This window comes from Convolutriloba macropyga, chromosome 10, assembly GCF_964194025.1.
Source record: "Convolutriloba macropyga chromosome 10, txConMacr16.3, whole genome shotgun sequence".
Taxonomy (NCBI): Eukaryota; Metazoa; Xenacoelomorpha; order Acoela; family Convolutidae; genus Convolutriloba; species Convolutriloba macropyga.
In genome coordinates this window covers 39,888,700-39,910,258 of record NC_134477.1, presented here as the reverse complement: position 1 = coordinate 39,910,258, position 21,559 = coordinate 39,888,700, and the positions used below count along the sequence as shown (strand labels likewise).

The 21,559-nt window shown below is 36.0% G+C and overlaps 3 protein-coding genes across 3 annotated transcripts in view; 2 read left to right on the top strand and 1 right to left on the bottom strand.

The window, feature by feature from the left end:
• LOC142348022 (dual E2 ubiquitin-conjugating enzyme/E3 ubiquitin-protein ligase BIRC6-like) overlaps positions 1–7,175 on the top strand; it is a 104,994-nt gene extending 97,819 nt beyond the window's left edge. Inside the window, exon 21 of the mRNA XM_075399189.1 lies at positions 6,927–7,175. Coding sequence (XP_075255304.1) covers positions 6,927–7,175 — 249 coding nt within the window. The remainder of the gene's footprint in view (positions 1–6,926) is intronic.
• Positions 1–21,559, bottom strand: part of LOC142348129 (GPN-loop GTPase 1-like) — a 393,281-nt gene that overhangs the window by 301,696 nt on the left and 70,026 nt on the right. The window lies entirely within an intron of this gene.
• LOC142348021 (dual E2 ubiquitin-conjugating enzyme/E3 ubiquitin-protein ligase BIRC6-like) overlaps positions 10,150–21,559 on the top strand; it is a 245,200-nt gene continuing 233,790 nt past the window's right edge. Inside the window, exons 1-4 of the mRNA XM_075399188.1 lie at positions 10,150–10,155; positions 11,072–11,290; positions 11,571–11,796; positions 12,130–12,291. Of these exons, the coding sequence (XP_075255303.1) occupies positions 10,150–10,155; positions 11,072–11,290; positions 11,571–11,796; positions 12,130–12,291 (613 nt within the window). The remainder of the gene's footprint in view (positions 10,156–11,071; positions 11,291–11,570; positions 11,797–12,129; positions 12,292–21,559) is intronic.

Here is a 21,559-nt window from a genome sequence, read left to right as displayed (position 1 = left end):
TCATCTTTACTCATAATGTGATACCCTGGAATCATAAGTGATCCGGAAAAAAGCCTGTAATGCAGTTGTAATGCCAAGTTAAAAATAATAAGCCCATCTATATCACTAAAAGATTTTAATTGCTCTCAAACGATGTTTGTAGCAATTGTATTAGTCCTGTTCGTCTTTTTAATGCAATTTATCGCTGGACCATTTTCCCGTCTGACTCATTTGATTTTTCGTCTTCGAAAACGGTATACAGATAGCGCCCAGCGGGCTTTAAGCTCTCTAATAGCCTTTCGGCTGTATAGTCTCAAAGTACGAGATTCAGAGAAACTTGTTTACAGACTTATACTTATGGCGTGGAGGTCGATTCTTAGAAGTTGAACCCTCCGCACCACAACCACCCCCACACACATCAGCCCCACCCACCTCACCTCACATCACCCCCATGCAACCGTGCACTTAGTTCAGGCAGTAAGGGCCCCGTGCAGGCAAAGACCCCCCCACCGTTGCCATCCCCGACTTCTGCCATGCTGTCCGGTCGCTTGAGAGCAATTTGCCCGACGTTAGTAGGTAATGTTTAAATTTTGTCACAAGTTGCAACAAGAATTTATTGTCAAAAAGTTTGCAGAAAAACAGTTTTTTTTCGAATAACCAATTGAAAGAATTTTAATTGAAATATACCAATTGGAAAAATCTGCAAAACGGTAAATAAAAAGAAAACCTAGGAATACGCTCTCTCCTTTCAATTAGCTCTTTTACAATAGCTTTCTCCTTTTTTTGAATTTGCTTTACCTTTTGATCACGTTTTTCGTTTTACATAAGCCACCATTTTCATGTTTGACTTCTGACTTACTTCACTCACTCATTCAACTGAATGGATTCTAAATTCTCTCACGCACTGAATTACGAATCAAAATCAAAAGAAACTGGATACACCGATGAAGCACGGTCATTAAGTCCTAGTGCATTAGGTTATCAAAGTTCATTAGAGCGATTGCTAGTTGATATTAGTATTAAGCTTAATACCCTTCAGTTTAGAAGCTGAAGTAGGCACAAGTTTAGAATCTATCTGAAACTGCACTCTGAATTAGAAAAATTTTTGTCGATTTCAATTTTTTTTTCATTCCCGATATGCTTCTAGCGCGTCAACGGCGGCTATTTTCGGCAATCTATCGGCTATGTTTAACTTATTGCAAGAACGCTCCGTCTCATCAATTACTCTTTGACAGCCCTCTAAGTTTTTTCTCTGCTCACTCAGTGACTTACTGCCTGTCAGAGACATCCTAATCAACAATTACAAAAAAACCAAACAAAATAAATTTACAAATTTGTTTGAGTTATTATATATAAAAATGCACTATTTAACATTGAATTGTTAACTCTTAGTAACAATACTTATTGAATTAACTAGGAAACCTGTAATTCTTTAATGAGCAAAAAGCTCATTTTCTTTCACGAAGACAACTCGCAATCATTATCAATCAAATCAAATGGTCGCCAAATACACTAAAAATTTAAGCTGAACCATAAATTGACCCAAATTGCTATAAAAATGGAGGAAGGCCGTAAAAAGTGGTAAGAAGGAAGCTTTCCATAAAATGGCATAATTAGCTCAAAATGTAATCTAAAGTATATTAATTGCATCAGATTGTAGAAAAAGTTGAAAACATAGTATTACTAACCAAAATACATGAGACAAACGCCTTTGATAGAAAAAGTGAGTTAAAACTAAAAAAAAAGCTTCGCAAAAGCCGCAGGTTATCGCTATCAAAATTTTTTCATTCGCTTTTCTCGCTCTTAGAACACCTATGAACAGAAAACACTGTCTCTTTCGCTATGTTTTTGATTTTAATTCAGCATATTGACCTAAGCACTTGTTTTCAGGTTGCGAAATTGTTTTTCATCCTGTGAAAAGAGAATTCGCCGATTTAAAAGAAATAGATCAACATAACTCCTTCGCGTCGTAATAACGTTAATTGGGGTTCTTGGGGTTCTATTATCCACTTATTTGAGGTCTTAATTGGAAGAAACTGGGATTAGGTTCTACATTAGACAATGCGTGTGCAAGTCTCTGCGTTAGAATAAGCCTAAAGGTTGAAATGTAAGATTGGTGCAGTACCCGGATTTAAGTTTCTTCGATTTCATATAAGGATCAAATATGATTTCATGCTGTCCATGCTTGATCTCTTTGTACGATCTTAGTATGAAATCAAAGAAATCATATATGATCCTTGTCTGATAATTCATAAATTTATATGATCCCAATTTACCAAGAAAACATATATGATCCTGGTATGATTTCATGGAATCATACATCATTTTTTGCAATAACTTCGCGTTTTCATTTTTATCGATAATGTGATACCCTGGAATCACTTCGTGATCTTTAAAAGAGCCTGTAATGCAGTTTTACTGCCAAGTTGGGTTATGAATTAATAATAATAAGCCCATCTATTTGACTAAAAGATTTTAATTGCTCTCAAACGAAGTTTGTAGCAATTATATTAGTCCTGTTGGTCTTCTTTATTCGATTTTTCGCCTGACCGATGTTCTGTTTGACCCAATTGACTTTTCGTCCTCCAAAAATGCATAAAGAGGTAGCGCCCAGCAGGCATTAAGTGCATGTTCATATTCTCCCACGCCATTTCTTACATGTAAATGCTCAGTTAATAGAAACATGCAAAAAATTCATCTAACTTCAAAATCTAAATTACGTATAAAATCCAGATTTAGTGTAGCGCATCCAATTAATCGAACGTGGAAAGTGAATACGATATATCAAAATTAGAAACCCTCAGACTACATTATAGGAGACTTTTTGGCACCAGTCAATGTTTTATGTACCATATATGACCTTGTATCATTTCAAAGATTTTTTCCGATTTTTTTCAAAAGTGATAGTTATGCAGATTTCAAAATGTTGTACGATTCTCTTATTGTTTCCAAGAAATCATCTTTGTATGACTACTGCAAATTACATACGAACTATTCAAATTATGACCTATACAAATTATATATGACCTAGTATGATTACCAAGAATCATATACGACCTAGTATGAAATCGAAGAAAGTTGTATGATGGTTGGCCCACAAGACCATCTTTTGCTTCTACTGTTATGTGTTTGAACGTTGAGTTATGAAGCGTACGAGAATGCCTCGACGTTTGTTTTAATAACGCTCTCATTTCATAGCCATAACTTATGAAGAAAAGATTTTAGGCTTGCCTTTTTTCGAAAGAGTTTTTGTTTTTAATAGCCGTCCTCATCTTCTCAGCCGGCTATTATAGCGCTACTATTTTAACAATTCAAAGATTTTGAAATGTATTTGGGCGCTGTCTTTTTTTTAAGATCTGTTCACACATTTTCATGATTTTTGAAGTCAAATTGGAGTAGTGATTTTGGTCACTCCGAAACAGGAAGTTGAGCGAAAAAGTGAGTGGTTTTGCGGCGTGAAATTTTTTCGCTCTAAATTTAACGTAGTGAGAAAACGGTGTTTGAACAAAAATTCGCTTTCTCGCTAGTGGTTTTTTTTGTTCACATGCGGCAATTTCACTTTGATTTTTACTGTTTTATTTTTTGGATCGTTTTTTTCTAAATGGTTTTCCCAATCCATTCTTAGTTCGTTCTAGGTCTGGTTTTCTGTTTAGTCAAATTTTTTGAATTGTACATCAGGACTTGTTCTGCTATGTTTTTTTACTTCGTCGAACTTTTTTTCGCTTTACCATTTTGCCGCCTTTTCAGCATTTTGCGTGAAATTTTTTTGACATCTCTAGGCCAGTTTCACTCTTCCGTCATTCTGCTCAAAGTCCTTTTAAACAGCAGCTGCTCAGCAATGCAATTCAAAATGAAGAGAGGCAGTATAAAAAAATCAAAGTCAGAAATAGAAACGGGATAAACCCATGAAGCCCAATTTTAGATGCCCGCTATTTGAACGTCGTTCCTATAAGTCTTAGTTACCATCTCTAATGCTTATTGGTAATGATAGTAGCCCCTCTAGCCTCTCTCTAAGAAACAGAAGTATGTTCAACTACGAAATTCCATCAAAATTGGTGTCATTTTTTTCTTAATTTTTTTAATAGCCGCCCTCATCTTCTCAGCCGGCTATTATAGCGCTCCTATTTTTTTTACTTCGTCGAATAAAAAAATGTTCCGCTTTACCTCATTTTGCCGCCTTTTCAACATTTTGCGTGAAATCTTTTCAAGTTCTCTAGGCTAGTTTCTCTCTTCTCTCATTCTGCTGAAAGTGAATTTGAACATCAGTTGCTCAGCAAAGCTATTCAAAATGAACAGTCAGAATAAAAAATGAAGTCAGAAATAGAAACGGGATAAACCCGTAAAGCCCAATTTTAGATGCCCGCTATTTGAACGTCGTTCCTATAAGTATTAGTTACCTCTCTCTAATGCTTATTGTTATTGATAGTAGCCCCTGTAGCCTCTCTCTATGAAACAGAAGTATAATCAACTACGAAATGCCATCAAAATAAATCGGACTTAAAAAAATGTTTTTGTACAAAAATCTTTTTTTTTCGATACCTTCTATTCTTTCAATCCCCGTCATGCTTATTGGAATCAACGGCTGCTATTTTCCAGCAATCTGCCGCGTATGTCTGAATTAGTTTTAATAACGCTCTCATTTCATAGCCATAACTTATGAAGAAAAGATTTTAGGCTTGCATTTTTTCGAAAGAGTTTTGGTTTTTGAAATAGTTTTTGGTTTACGTGTAAGCTTTTTTACTCTTACGCTATTTTTAACGAATGCTATTAGACGATAGTGCTTTTGTTCTATTATGGTTTAGTTGAACTTGTTTGATTCTCTTAATCAATCCTCTTATGACTTTGATACCAATTTTGTCCTGGCAAGTTTTGATTTCGCCTGCTTTTTTTGCATTTTGTTGCTTCGACATTTGGCTTTATTAGCTAAAAAAAACCTCATCGATTTCAGAATAGGTTGATTTGAGTTGCTGCTTTTCAGCCAATGTTTTTGTTGACTTCAACAACATTTGTTTCTCAAACTTTGTTTAATTTCGCATGTCGTTAGGACTTTTGTTCGATCGGTTGCTTTTGTTCGTATAGTTGACAGGTATCCTTGACATGCTCATGCACAGATCTATATTTGTATATTTTGTATTTTGTACTTTTGTATTTCGTTTCGGCGTAGATCGGCAATTCTTGCTCTTTTTTAGATTGCCGTTTTTTGACTTAACTATGTGTTTCCGGACGATGCATGCGCCTTTTAAAATTAGATTTTCTTTGCAACGTTTGTAATAATTATATTAGTCCTGTAATTTTTATGAGACTTTTCGCTGAGCGATTTTCGTCTGACCCATTTGACTTTTCGTCCTCAAAAACGGGATAAACAATTACCGCACAGAGGGCATTAAGTTCTCTTAGAACTTTTCAGCCCACTAGTCTCCAAATATGCGTTTCAAAGAAACTGTTTTGGAATCGCATAATAATGGTGTGAAGGGCGGTTCTTCGAGATCGACACCCACCCACGCCCCCCTTTACCACTCGCTCACATCAGACCCCGCCCCTCACTTAACCGCCCACCTAATCACCACCCCTGCACAAATCGTTCAGGCCGTAAGGACGTGGCACCCTGCATCCAAAGACGCCCCTCACCCACCGTCCCCCCACCCCCGCTGCGCTCGGCTCACCTCACGCCCCTTCAATTAAGCTATAGCTAGACTCAATAAATTGTAGCTAGCTAATGACGAATCCAACAGCTCGCCGATCGTTTGAGAGCAATTTGCCCGATGTTAGTCGGTTATGTTTGACCTTTCAATTTTTTTGTTTTGTGAAATATGACAGATTTTGGGAATTACCTATTCTTCCCGTCATTTTTCCTTAATCCCCTAGTATCTTTTCAATAAAAAGTTTTATTAGTAGACGTTTTAGCAAGTTTGAGTTTGTGGTTACGTGTTTTGACGACTTTGACTCACTTGTTTTTTTAAAAAAAAATTAGTGGAACTTTAATTTTTGCCCACCACTTTGTCCTCATTGGTCTTTATTAAAGGTTTTAATGTTTTCGAATTTTTTTAACATTTTGAGATTCGTATTAAATGCAATCCAGGTCAAAAGAGTGAAACTAAAACAAATAGGATAAAGGTCATCAAGTCCAAGTGCCTCAGATTTCATTAGAACGAGTGCTAATTGGTAATATTAGGAAGCCTTTTCGCCTTCTCTTTGGATTCTGAATTCAGCAGAATCTTATAAGTTAGTTTCTTTCCCCTTCTGAATCAATAGAAATGAATAGAAGCAGAGGGTCCTTTGCGGCTATTTTGATTTTCCTATTTTTCTGTAGTTTTTTAATGTGCTTTTCAAAGTGTATTCAAGAAGATCTTCTTGGTTTTCTGAATGTTAATTTTTAAAACCATGTTACACGACGTGTAGTGTACTCTCATGTTTTTGTCGCACGATCATTTTTTCACTTGCAGTAGCTGGGAACATCAATTCTCTCAGTTGGGTTTTCTCCTTAACAGCGGATGAGTGCGTGATGCTATTTGCTCTCATAGCATAGTTTTTGCTCTCATTTAGGCTCTTTTTCTTAAAAAAAATTCAACTAGTGTTCGGTAACTGTAAGAAGGGAGTTTAATGATAGTGATTTTCAGTTGTTTGGTTGGTTTCAAAAAACAATTGATTGCCATCTGATTGTTATGAGATCCTTTTTGCCCCTGAGCTCTGCGAAAATACATCGAAAGTCCGATTAACTAAAACAACCAAGTCATGGAATAAACTTCAACGTCAAGGTTGTGAAGAATTTTTTCAAGGTTGGAAGAATTTTTTCATCTGATTTCAGTTAGAAAAAGATCCATGTTTATTATTCATTTAATAAAGCCGTATTGATCATTGCGAAGACAATATTAACTACTGTAATGATAGTGCTTATTTTTTTCAAAAGGTCGAGGTTACCATATAAACATTTTTTTTTCTTTTTTTAGGGTGCTGGTGGCGGTGGATACAGTGGATTTGGCACCAATAGTTTCATGAATCCTCTTCCTGCTGGTGGAGGCAAGTGGTACATGAGTGGTGGTGGTCCACTGGGTGCTGGTGGAAGTGGAAGTACAACCAACTATGTCCAGCAACTCTTCGGTGCCGGAGGTCCTCTGCCAACTGGAAGCGAGTCTGTTGATTTGCGGCTATTTTCTGGAATAGTTTGTCGGCTTTTTGATTTTCCTATTTTTCTGTAGTTTTTAATAGCCGCGTCCTCAATTCTAGGCGGCTAATATAGTGCTACTTTTTTTACAATTCAAACAAATTGAATTGTATTGGGGCGCTGTCTTTTAAGATCTGTTCACACATTTTCATGATTTTTGAAATCAAATTGTAGTAGTGATTTTGGTCACGCCAAAACTGGAAATGGAGCGAAAAAGCGAGCGGTTTTGCGGCGTGAGTTTATTTCGCTCTAGTTTTAAAGTAGAGTGAGAAAACGGCGTTTGAACAAAAATTCGGTTTCTGGGTAGTGGTTTTTTGTTCACATGCGGCAATTTCACTCTAATTTTTACTGTTTTTCGATTTTTTGGATCGGATTTTTTTCCAAATGATTTTCCCAATCCATTCACAGCTCATTCTAGGCCTAATTTTTTTGTTTGAATTAAGTTTTCATTCCTTGCTAGTGGTTTTTTTGTTCAAATGCGGCATTTTGACATTGATTTTCTGTATATTTCTTAATTTTTTGTTCTGATTTTGTTCTGTTTGAACTGGTTTTCTCAATTCACTCATAGTCAATTCTAGGCTAGTTTTTCTGTTTAGTCAATGAAAATTCTTTGAATTGTACGTCAGAATTTGTCCTGCTATGTTTTTTTAAGATCTGTTCACACATTTTTTTGATTTTTGAAGTCAAATTGGAGTAGTGATTTTGGTCACACCGAAACAGGAAATGGAGCGAAAAAGCGAGTGGTTTTGCAGCGTGAATTTTTTTGCTCTAAATTTAAAGTAGAGTGAGAAAACGGTGTTTGAACAAAAATTCGTTTTCTCGCCTGTGGTTTTTTTTCACATGCGGCAGTTTCACTTTAATTTTAACGAAGTTTGTAGCAATTATATTAGTCCTGTTGGTCTTTTTTATTTGATTTTTCGCTTGACCGATGTTTTGTTTGACCCACCTGACTTTTCGTGCTCCAAAAAGTGGATAAAGGGGTAGCGCGCAGCAGGAATTAGGTTTTTTCATATTCTGTCACGCATTTTCTTACCTGTAAATGCTCAGTTAATAGAAACAGGTAAAAAAATTCATCTAACTTTAACATCTAAATTACGTATAAAATCCAGATTGTGTAGCGTATCCAATTAGTCAAACGTGGAATGTGAATACGATATATCAAAATTAGAAACCCTCTGACTACATTATACGGGACTTTTCGTCATCAGTCAATGTTTTATGTACCATATATGACCTTAAATCATTTCAAAGAATTTTTCTGATTTTTTATAAAAAGTTATGCAGTTTTTTGGCTTTCAAAATGTTTTACGATTCTCTTATGGTTTCCAAGAAATCATATATGATCTTTGTATGACTACTACAAATTACATACGACCTATTCAAATTATGACCTATACAAATTATATATGACTTTGTATGATTACAAGAATCATATACGACCTTGTATGAAATCGTAGAAAGTTATATGATGGTTGACCCACATGACTATCTTTTGCTAGATGCTTCTACGGTTATGCGTTTGAACGTTGAGTTATGAAGAGTACAAGAATGCCTCAACGTTTGTTTTAATAACGCTCTCATTTCGTAGCCATAACTTATGAAGAAAAGATTTTAGGCTTGCCTTTTTTCGAAAGTTTTGGTTTTTGAAATAGTTTTTGGTTTATGTGTAAGCTTTTTTACTCTTACGCTATTTTTAACGAATGGTATTAGACGATAGTGCTTTTCTTCTATTATGGTTTAGTTGAACTTGTTTGATTCTCTTAATCAATCCTCTTATGACTTTGATACCATTTTTGTCCTGGCAAGTTTCGATTTCGCCTGCTTTTTTTCGCATTTTGTTGCTTCGACATTTGGCTTTATTAGCTAAAAAAAACTCATCGATTTCAGAATAGGTTGATTTGAGTTGCTGCTTTTCAGCCAATGTTTTTGTTGACTTCAACAACATTCGTTTCTCAGAAACTTTGTTTAATTTCGCATGTCGTTAGGATCTTTGTTCGGTCGGTTGCTTTCGTTCGTATAGTTGACAGGTATCCTTGACATGCTCATGCACAGATCTATATTTGTATATTTTGTATTTTGTACTTTTGTATTTCGTTTCGGCGTAGATCGGCAATTCTTGCTCTTTTTTAGATTGCCGTTTTTTGACTTAACTATGTGTTTCCGGACGATGCATGCGCCTTTTAAAATTAGATTTTCTTTGCAACGTTTGTAATAATTATATTAGTCCTGTAATTTTTATGAGACTTTTCGCTGAGCGATTTTCGTCTGACCCATTTGACTTTTCGTCCTCAAAAACGGGATAAACAATTACCGCACAGAGGGCATTAAGTTCTCTTAGAACTTTTCAGCCGACTAGTCTCCAAATATGCGTTTCAAAGAAACTGTTTTGGAATCGCATAATAGTGTGAAGGGCGGTTCTTCGAGATCGACACCCCCTCCCCCGCCCCCTTCACCACTCGCTCACATCAGACCCCGCCCCTCACTTAACCGCCCACCTAATCACCACCCCTGCACACATCGTTCAGGCCGTAAGGACGTGGCCCCCTGCATCCAAAGACGCCCCTCACCCACCGTCCCCCCACCCCCGCTGTGCTCGGCTCACCTCACGCCCCTTCAATTAAGCTAAAGCTAGAGTCAATAAATTGTAGCTAGCTAATGACGAATCCAACAGCTCGCCGATCGTTTGAGATCAATTTGCCCGATGTTAGTCCGTTATATTTGACCTTTTAATTTTTTGTTTTGTGAAATATGACAGATTTTGGGAATTACCTATTCTTCCCGTCATTTTTTCTTAATACCCTAGTATTTTTTCAATAAAAAGCTTTATTAGTAGAAGTTTTAGCAAGTTTGAGTTTGTGGTTACGTGTTTTGACGACTTTGACTCACTTGATTTTGAAAAAAATTAGTGAAACTTCAGTTTTTGCCCATCGCTTTGTCCTCATTGGTCTTCATTAAAGGTTTTAATGTTTTCGAATATGTTAACAATTTTGAGCTTTGTAATAAATGCAATGCAGGTCAAAAGAGTGAAATTAAAAGACATAGGATAAAGGTCATCAAGTCCAAGTGCCTCAGATTTCATTAGAATGAGTGCTAATTGGTACTATTAGGAAGCTTTTTCGCCTTCTCTTTGGAAACTGAATTCAGCAGAATCATCTACTGTAAGTAACCACAATAACCAATTTAAAGCACTATTCAACTCTTACAAGTTAGTTTCTTTCCCCTTCTGAATCAATAGAAATGAATAGAAGCAGAGGGTCCTTTGCGGCTATTTTGATTTTCCTATTTTTCTGTAGTTTTTTAATGTGCTTTTCAAAGTGTATTCAAGAAGATCTTCTTGGTTTTCTGAATGTTAATTTTTAAAACCATGTTACACGACGTGTAGTGTACTCTCATGTTTTTGTCGCACGATCATTTTTTCACTTGCAGTAGCTGGGAACATCAATTCTCTCAGTTGGGTTTTCTCCTTAACAGCGGATGAGTGCGTGATGCTATTTGCTCTCATAGCATAGTTTTTGCTCTCATTTAGGCTCTTTTTCTTAAAAAAAATTCAACTAGTGTTCGGTAACTGTAAGAAGGGAGTTTAATGATAGTGATTTTCAGTTGTTTGGTTGGTTTCAAAAAACAATTGATTGCCATCTGATTGTTATGAGATCCTTTTTGCCCCTGAGCTCTGCGAAAATACATCGAAAGTCCGATTAACTAAAACAACCAAGTCATGGAATAAACTTCAACGTCAAGGTTGTGAAGAATTTTTTCAAGGTTGGAAGAATTTTTTCATCTGATTTCAGTTAGAAAAAGATCCATGTTTATTATTCATTTAATAAAGCCGTATTGATCATTGCGAAGACAATATTAACTACTGTAATGATAGTGCTTATTTTTTTCAAAAGGTCGAGGTTACCATATAAACATTTTTTTTTCTTTTTTTAGGGTGCTGGTGGCGGTGGATACAGTGGATTTGGCACCAATAGTTTCATGAATCCTCTTCCTGCTGGTGGAGGCAAGTGGTACATGAGTGGTGGTGGTCCACTGGGTGCTGGTGGAAGTGGAAGTACAACCAACTATGTCCAGCAACTCTTCGGTGCCGGAGGTCCTCTGCCAACTGGAAGCGAGTCTGTTGAAATCGTGAAGAACATGATACAAATGCAGGTAGCCGACCGTTAATGTGCTGCCAGATTCATTTTTTGTATGAAGTGTCATAGAAGCGTTCAATTTAATAAAGTTTTCCGCACTTAATTTTAGTCGGTTATTTTGGTTAATAATTTATCAGTGAGATTCATTGTAGGTAATTTGTAGGCAAGTGTTCTTTACAAATGGTATACAAATTCTCGTGTAGTCTTTGTGTTGCCAAAAATTTGATATGCAGTGAAATGCAATGGCATTTTATGGCCTGTTGTTTTACAATCTAGTTCAGTAACCTACCTTTCAGCAACTCCAGTCCTCGCGTAAGTCCCAACACTTCGACCCTCTCTCTGCTCCGGGTTCTGGATCAGCAGAGCAGCTTAGTTCCCAGTCCTTTGTGGATCTGTTTGTACCGTTGAACTTCGTCGGCTTCACACTTGACAACTATCTCATTGGGTTTCTGGAGGCGGAGCCGCTGAGGGTTACATGTGTTGAGGCAAGTGATGGAGTCAAGATGCATCAAATATCTTCTGGTTAGTTGAATCGAGCATGTAGTTTCCACGTGAACAGGTTTTTTAAGAAATTAATTGAGCCTTTGATAATTCAAGCAGCATAAACTCAACAGTGACTCCATATCTACTGTATCATATGTTGATTGGAATGGAATCCTATTTGTACAGCTAACCTTTGCATTTTTCGATTCGCTATTTGAGTTATAAAAATAAATTTTTCCTGGTTGGACAAGTCAGCGTAGTTGTCGCTTTTCATTTGCACAATCTAGTCAAAGCTGGTTCATTGGGAGGGAGGTCTTTGATTTTTCATCAGTTCCTTACTCCAAGTTATTTGATAACCTTACTCTTTCTCAGGCAATGAGGTAGTCGGTGGTCACAGCGGACAGCACACACTTGTCGAATATGAAGATACTGTCAATGAGCCAGGAATGACCCCCACCCTCGTCCAGCTGATAAACGTAGCTGCCGCTTCTGCATCCGCACATAATCAACACATGGGAGGTCCTGCAGGCCCAGGTATGAAGTTGCTTTTGGGAACTGTATGAACAGACATCATAGTTTAATCCTTTGTTGATTGTAGCTGTTGTGTTGTAACCTTAAGCTGCTGTCGATAACCCATATCGCATATCTCGCTGCAGAGCACTTTGTCCGACTGAGTCGATTATATCCATGCATTACTTGTTTCATAGAAAATTTTGAGTCGTGATCTCATTAACCGCAATCAGAGCTGAGAAAACGGACTCTGTATCTGCATACGTCGGAACTGGCTTAGTTTATGTTTCATGCTTTGATGTTTCTTTTATACATTTTTTGCAAGAGTTCAATTTGGGTTTGAGTTTCCGTTGTTCTGCCGCTTGTTTTCATTTGAAGCATGTCTGTTCGCAACTTCCTTTTCACTGACTTTGTATTTAATACTATTCTTAATTGCTCTCAAACGACGTTTGTAGCAACTATATTAGTCCTGTGGTCTTTTTGCTTGAACAATGTTTCGACTGAACCTTTTAACTTTTTGTCCTCAAAAACGGGACAAACAGGTAAAGCCCGGTGGGCATTACGTTGGTGAGCACCTCTCGTAGTTATCTCGTAGTCTCTTAGTTTACAAATCTTCAAAGCTGCTGAGGAGATCAAATCATAAAGGATAGTTTTTGGCTGGAATTTATGCCAATTCGAAATATCTCTCTTCAATTTGCTTTGAATATTTGGAAAATGGTACGAAAAAAATTCTTCTTTTTGCTCTAGCGGGAACTTTTTTGCTCCTACCCAGTCAAATCTCATAGTTGCATTTAGTAATTCTCGCGTGGTTGGATCATAAACAATTTTGAAAATTCTTAAAACTAAAATAATAACTAAATAATGAGGCTAGAAATTTAGCTCAAAACATCAGTCTTTTCAGTGCTCCTCATAGGAAGTAAGCCGATTAGTTCTGTTTAATTTAAGTTTAATAGCCGCCTCAGCTTCTCAGCTGGCTATTATAGCGCTCCTATTTTTTTACAACTCAAAGGATTTGAATTGTATCCGGGCACTGTTTTTCAAGATCTGTTCACACATTTTTGAAGTAAAATTGGAGAAGTGATTTTTGTCACGCTGAACCAGAAATGATTTTTTTCACTTCAATTTTGTGAGAAAACGGTATTTGAACGAAATTTTGCTTTCTTGATTGTTATTTTTTGTTCACATGCGGCCGAAACAGGTAGTGGAACGAAAAAGCGAGTGGTTTTGTGGCGTGAATATTTTTTACTCTAATTTTGCAGTAGATTGAGAAAACGGTGTTTGAACAAAACTTTGCTTTCTCGCTAGTGGTTGGTTTTTTCACATGCGGCAATTTCACTTTAATTTTAACTGTTTTTTTATTGTTTGGATCGTTTTATTTTTTGGAGTTTTTTAAATGGTTTTCCCAATCCATTCATAGTTCATTCTTGGCCTAGTTTTTTGTTTGAACGAAATTTCCATTTCTTGCGAGTGGCTTTTTTGTTCACCTGCGGCTTTTTGACATTGATTTTCTGTTTATTTGCTCTCAAACGAAGTTTAGCAATTATATTAGTCCAGTTGGTCTTTTTTATGCAATTTTTCGCTTGATCTTTTTTTCGTCTGACCCATTTGAGTTTTCGTCCTTAAAAACGAGGAAAACAGGTTGCGCCCAGCTGGCATTACGTTTCACTAAAGGTCTCGGCCGCGTTTAGTAGTCCTTCTGCTTAGTGTAAACTACTGGGAAGGCCGTAGTTTAAGGTTAAAAGGTCATTTTTAGGAGTTTTTGAGCTCAAAATGTTTGCGTGTAATTTTTGTCATTTTTCGAAGTTTTTGTTGAACTGGTCTATAAGGCTGGTTAAAGGTTATAAAGGTCTTTTGCAAGACATAAGTAAGTTTTTTGACGATTTTAAGAGCTATATGTTTTGGTAATTCAAAAAAAAACACGCAAATTTCACACTAATTTTCTCAATTTTTTCCAAGCTTTTCGAAAATTTTTGTCATTTTTTGAATTTTTCAGCCCTAGGTGCCAAGGAACCTCCTTTAATATTTTACTGCACAGTCTCTAGGGGTTATCGAATGGTTTTCAAGATTTTAACATCTCGAATTTTTTAAAAAATTGCAATTTTTTTCAAGTTGTTTTGACATTTTTTCCTTTCAGGTTTTTCCAGAGCCAGGGTCCGGAAAACCTTCTAAGAGGTTCGATAATAAGTTACTGACAAATTTTTATTGGCCATCGAATAGTTTGTCAACCTTTTAATGTCAAAAAAATTTGCAATTTTTTGATAAAACTTGCTTTTTTAAAGTTTTTTGGAAATTTTTGTCAAGTTTTAGGTTTTTCAACCTCAAGAGCCAAGGAAGCTCCTGTAGGGTTTTAAAAAAGGGTTACTGTATAGTTTCTAGATGTAATGGATTGTCTTGCAGGCTTTTAACATCACGAACTTTATCATTTTTTCGACAAAATTTTTTCATTTTGTTTTTTTTTATTTTTTGTCATTATTCAGGTTTTTTAAAGCGGCAGGGGTCAGAAAACCTCCGTTAGGGTTCGATAATAAGTTACCCGAATATTTTTGTTTGTAATGGATTAATTTTCAACTTTTTAATATCACAGGTTTTAGCTTTTTGTTATAAAACTTGCAATTTTTAAAAGTTTTTAGTAGCTGCACAGCGATAGCTTGGCCTTCTCTTGGTTTTTTTTATTTCGTCGTCGCGATTTTTGCTACCACCATATGCCGTCGATAACCTTTTCAAATCTGCTTTTTGTTCTTTCGTTCGTGCAATTAACTGAAGTGCGTGCGTGACGTCATTTTCCGCTCTTACTGGTGCGAGTTTTTTGTTCTTTCGCTTGATTAAATTTTTGGTCAAACTTGACTTACCTCACTCAAGAGAATGACTTCCTCACTTTGAAGTTGACTTTTATATACTTTAGTTCAAAGAGGTAAGGTCAAATGGGTATGTGTCACAAATGGGGATGAAGGTTAATACAGAGCAGCTAATAGAGGCAGCAAAAACTTAAACAAATTTTTTATCAAATTTTAACACATCAGCCTTCAATGAAAAGGCGGGTTTTTTGGCCTGTCTTTTTAAACTGTTTTTCGATAATGCAGATCTATGAATGCCAGCTGTTTGTTTTACATTTTTTGTCTTTATTCACGTTTTTCAGCCTAACAGAAAATCTCCAAGAGTTTGATAGCAAATTACTGGAAAATGTTGTTTGGCCATGGATTGGTCTTTAACTTTTATTATCAAAATTTTTAGCAGTTTTTTATGCATCCTACAATTTTCAAATTTTTAATTTGTCTTTTTTTTAGGTTTTTCCAGCCTCAAGAGCCACAAAACCTCCTCTAGGAATTGATAATAGGTTGCTGAATAGTTCCTAAATGTAACTGAATTTTTTTAAGATTTTAATATAACGAATTTAAGCAATTTTTTAAGAGTAATCTTTGCAAGTTTTTCTAGTTTTTGAAAATTTTTTGAACTTTTTTTGATATTTTCTGGCACATGAGGCCTAGGGAAATCCTGCGAAGTTTGATAATGAGCTTATGCATTGGCTCAAGAGATAATGAAATGGTTATCAATACTATAATGACACCTGTTTCTGCAATTTTTGATAAACTTCCAATATTTTCAAATTTTCGAAAAATTTTTAAGTTCCAAATTGATGGACTCTTAAGCCAGTGAAACTTTTTATGGCTTTAAATAGGAACACTGGATAGTCTCTTGAGACAATGAAATGTTTTTCAGATTTTAATTTCATGAATTTAAGGTTGCGCCCAGCGGGCATTACGTTTCACTAAAGGTCTCGGCCGCGTTTAGTAGTCCTTCTGCTTAGTGTAAACTACTGGGAAGGCCGTAGTTTAAGGTTAAAAGGTCATTTTTAGGAGTTTTTGAGCTCAAAATGTTTGCGTGTAATTTTTGTCATTTTTCGAAGTTTTTGTTGAACTGGTCTTTAAGGCTGGTTAAAGGTTATAAAGGTCTTTTGCAAGACATAAGTACGTTTTTTGACGATTTTAAGAGCTATATGTTTTGGTAAATAAAAAAAACACGCAAATTTCACACTAATTTTCTCAATTTTTTCCAAGCTTTTCGAAAATTTTTGTCATTTTTTGAATTTTTCAGCCCTAGGTGCCAAGGAACCTCCTTTAATATTTTACTGCACAGTCTCTAGGGGTTATCGAATGGTTTTCAAGATTTTAACATCTCGAATTTTTTAAAAAATTGCAATTTTTTTCAAGTTGTTTTGACATTTTTTCCTTTCAGGTTTTTCCAGAGCCAGTGTCCGGAAAACCTTCTAAGAGGTTCGATAATAAGTTACTGACAAATTTTTATTGGCCATCGAATAGTTTGTCAACCTTTTAATGTCAAAAAAATTTGCAATTTTTTGATAAAACTTGCTTTTTTAAAGTTTTTTGGAAATTTTTGTCAAGTTTAAGGTTTTTCAACCTCAAGAGCCAAGGAAGCTCCTGTAGGGTTTTAAAAAAGAGTTACTGTATAGTTTCTAGATGTAATGGATTGTCTTGCAGGCTTTTAACATCACGAACTTTATCATTTTTTCGACAAAATTTTTTCATTTTGTTTTTTTTTTATTTTTTGTCATTATTCAGGTTTTTTAAAGCGGCAGGGGTCAGAAAACCTCCGTTAGGGTTCGATAATAAGTTACCCGAATATTTTTGTTTGTAATGGATTAATTTTCAACTTTTTAATATCACAGGTTTTAGCTTTTTGTTATAAAACTTGCAATTTTTAAAATTTTTTAGTAGCTGCACAGCGATAGCTTGGCCTTCTCTTGGTTTTTTTTATTTCGTCGTCGCGATTTTTGCTACCACCATATGCCGTCGATAACCTTTTCAAATCTGCTTTTTGTTCATTCGTTCGTGCAATTAACTGAAGTGCGTGCGTGACGTCATTTTCCGCTCTTACTGGTGCGAGTTTTTTGTTCTTTCGCTTGATTAAATTTTTGGTCACACTTGACTTACCTCACTCAAGAGAATGACTTCCTCACTTTGAAATTGACTTTTATATACTTTAATTCAAAGAGGTAAGGTCAAATGGGTATGTGTCACAAATGGGGATGAAGTTTATTACAGAGCAGCTAATAGAGGCAGCAAAAACTTAAACAAATTTTTTATCAAATTTTAACACATCAGCCTTCAATGAAAAGGCTGGTTTTTTGGCCTGTCTTTTTAAACTGTTTTTCGATAATGCAGATCTATGAATGCCAGCTGTTTGTTTTACATTTTTTGTCTTTATTCACGTTTTTCAGCCTAACAGAAAATCTCCAAGAGTTTGATAGCAAATTACTGGAAAATGTTGTTTGGCCATGGATTGGTCTTTAACTTTTATTATCAAAATTTTTAGCAGTTTTTTATGCATCCTACAATTTTCAAATTTTTAATTTGTCTTTTTTAGGTTTTTCCAGCCTCAAGAGCCACAAAACCTCCTCTAGGAATTGATAATAGGTTGCTGAATAGTTCCTAAATGTAACTGAATTTTTTAAGATTTTAATATAACGAATTTAAGCAATTTTTTTAGAGTAATCTTTGCAAGTTTTTCTAGTTTTTGAAAATTTTTTGAACTTTTTTTTTGATATTTTCTGGCACATGAGGCCTAGGGAAATCCTGCGAAGTTTGATAATGAGCTTATGCATTGGCTCAAGAGATAATGAAATGGTTATCAATACTATAATGACACCTGTTTCTCCAATTTTTGATAAACTTCCAATATTTTCAAATTTTCGAAAAATTTTTTTTTTAGTTCCAAATTGATGGACTCTTAAGCCAGTGAAACTTTTTATGGCTTTAAATAGGAACACTGGATAGTCTCTTGAGACAATGAAATGTTTTTCAGATTTTAATTTCATGAATTTAAGCAAGATTTTAAAATATGCCATTAAAATATTTTTTGTCCTATTCTAAGTTTAACAATCATTACTGGCCAACGAAACTTTTTGAGTCTTGCAGATGGATTACATGACAGCTGTCTCTCTCTCCCCCCTCTCTCTCTCTCTGTTGGTTGGGGTTTCTTTCCTACTCGTTCACTTTTTCTCTCGGACATTCTCTCTCTCTCTCTCTTTCCTTAACTATTTTGTTGATGCCGCACTTCAGCTGCTGTTGTGTGACGTGATGTCATCGTCTGTTACCCTCACCTGACGCCCTTTCAATTAAGCTTAAGCTATCCTCGCTAAGCCGTGGCTAGCTACTGGTGAAGCCAACTTCTCGCGTCGTTTGGGAGCAGTTCGCTCCGACGTTACTTGATTATGTTTTGTATGTTTTTATCTATTTTTAAATATTGTTTTATCAATTCACTTATAGTCCGTTTTTGGTCTAGTTTTTTGTTGAGTTTGAAATTTCTTTGATTTGTACGTCAAGACTTGTCCTGCTATGTTTTTTGCTTAGTCGAAGAAAAAAATTTTTGCTGTACCTTAGTTCACAGCTTGTTCATCATTCTGTGTGAAATCTTTTTGACTTCTCTAGTCTAGTTTCACTCGTCTCTCATTTCTTTACAAATGGTATACAAATTCTCGTGTAGTCTTTGTGTTGCCAAAAGTTTGATATGCAGTGAAATGCAATGGCATTTTATGGCCTGTTGTTTTACAATCTAGTTCAGTAACCTACCTTTCAGCAACTCCAGTCCTCGCGTAAGTCCCAACACTTCGACCCTCTCTCTGCTCCGGGTTCTGGATCAGCAGAGCAGCTTAGTTCCCAGTCCTTTGTGGATCTGTTTGTACCGTTGAACTTCGTCGGCTTCACACTTGACAACTATCTCATTGGGTTTCTGGAGGCGGAGCCGCTGAGGGTTACATGTGTTCAGGCAAGTGATGGAGTCAAGATGCATCAAATATCTTCTGGTTAGTTGAATCTTTGATAATTCAAGCAGCATGAACTCAACAGTGACTCCATATCTACTGTATCATATGTTGATTGGAATGGAATCCTATTTGTACAGCTAACCTTTGCATTTTTCGATTCGCTATTTGAGTTATAAAAATAAATTTATCCTGGTTGGACAAGTCAGCGTAGTTGTCGCTTTTCATTTGCACAATCTAGTCAAAGCTGGTTCATTGGGAGGGAGGTCTTTGATTTTTCATCAGTTCCTTACTCCAAGTTCTTTGATAACCTTACTCTTTCTCAGGCAATGAGGTAGTCGGTGGTCACAGCGGACAGCACACACTGGTCGAGTATGAAGATACTGTCAATGAGCCAGGAATGACCCCCACACTTGTCCAGCTGATAAACGTAGCTGCCGCTTCTGCATCCGCACATAATCAACACATGGGAGGTCCTGCAGGCCCAGGTATGAAGTTGCTTTTGGGAACTGTATGAACAGACATCATAGTTTAATCCTTTGTTGATTGTAGCTGTTGTGTTGTAACCTTAAGCTGCTGTCGATAACCCATATCGCATATCTCGCTGCAGAGCACTTTGTCCGACTGAGTCGATTATATCCATGCATTACTTGTTTCATAGAAAATTTTGAGTCGTGATCTCATTAACCGCAATCAGAGCTGAGAAAACGGACTCTGTATCTGCATACGTCGGAACTGGCTTAGTTTATGTTTCATGCTTTGATGTTTCTTTTATACATTTTTTGCAAGAGTTCAATTTGAGTTTGAGTTTCCGTTGTTCTGCCGCTTGTTTTCATTTGAAGCATGTCTGTTCGCAACTTCCTTTTCACTGACTTTGTATTTAATACTATTCTTAATTGCTCTCAAACGACGTTTGTAGCAACTATATTAGTCCTGTGGTCTTTTTGCTTGAACAATGTTTCGACTGAACCTTTTAACTTTTTGTCCTCAAAAACGGGACAAACAGGTAAAGCCCGGTGGGCAATACGTTGGTGAGCACCTCTCGTAGTTATCTCGTAGTCTCTTAGTTTACAAATCTTCAAAGCTGCTGAGGAGATCAAATCATAAAGGATAGTTTTTGGCTGGAATTTATGCCAATTCGAAATATCTCTCTTCAATTTGCTTTGAATATTTGGAAAATGGTACGAAAAAAATTCTTTTTGCTCTAGCGGGAACTTTTTTGCTCCTACCCAGTCAAATCTCATAGTTGCAGTTAGTAATTCTCGCGTGGTTGGATCATAAACAATTTTGAAAATTCTTAAAACTAAAATAATACTAAATAATGAGGCTAGAAATTTAGCTCAAAACATCAGTCTTTTCAGTGCTCTTCATAGGAAGTAAAGTTCTGTTTAATTTATGTTTAATAGCCGCCTCAGCTTCTCAGCTGGCTATTATAGCGCTCCTATTTTTTTACAACTCAAAGGATTTGAATTGTATCCGGGCACTGTTTTTCAAGATCTGTTCACACATTTTTGAAGTAAAATTGGAGAAGTGATTTTTGTCACGCTGAACCAGAAATGATTTTTTTCACTCCAATTTTGTGAGAAAACGGTATTTGAACGAAATTTTGCATTCTTGATTGTTATTTTTTGTTCACATGCGGCCGAAACAGGCAGTGGAACGAAAAAGCGAGTGGTTTTGTGGCGTGAATATTTTTTACTCTAATTTTGCAGTAGATTGAGAAAGCGGTGTTTGAACAAAACTTTGCTTTCTCGCTAGTGGTTGGTTTTTTCACATGCGGCAATTTCACTCCAAAACTGTTTTTTTATTGTTTGGATCGTTTTATTTTTTGGAGTTTTTTTTTAAATGGTTTTCCCAATCCATTCATAGTTCATTCTTGGCCTAGTTTTTTGTTTGAACGAAATTTCCATTTCTTGCGAGTGGCTTTTTTGTTCACCTGCGGCTTTTTGACATTGATTTTCTGTTTATTTGCTCTCAAATGAAGTTTAGCAATTATATTAGTCCAGTTGGTCTTTTTTATGCAATTTTTCGCTTGATCTTTTTTTCGTCTGACCCATTTGAGTTTTCGTCCTTAAAATCGAGGAAAACAGGTTGCGCCCAGCGGGCATTAAGTTTCACTAAAGGTCTCGGCCGCGTTTAGTAGTCCTTCTGCTTAGTGTAAACTACTGGGAAGGCCGTAGTTTAAGGTTAAAAGGTCATTTTTAGGAGTTTTTGAGCTCAAAATGTTTGCGTGTAATTTTTGTCATTTTTCGAAGTTTTTGTTGAACTGGTCTATAAGGCTGGTTAAAGGTTATAAAGGTCTCTTGCAAGACATAAGTACGTTTTTTGACGATTTTAAGAGCTATATGTTTTGGTAATTAAAAAAAACACGCAAATTTCACACTAATTTTCTCAATTTTTTCCAAGCTTTTCGAAAATTTTTGTCATTTTTTTGAATTTTTCAGCCCTAGGTGCCAAGGAACCTCCTTTAATATTTTACTGCACAGTCTCTAGGGGTTATTGAATGGTTTTCAA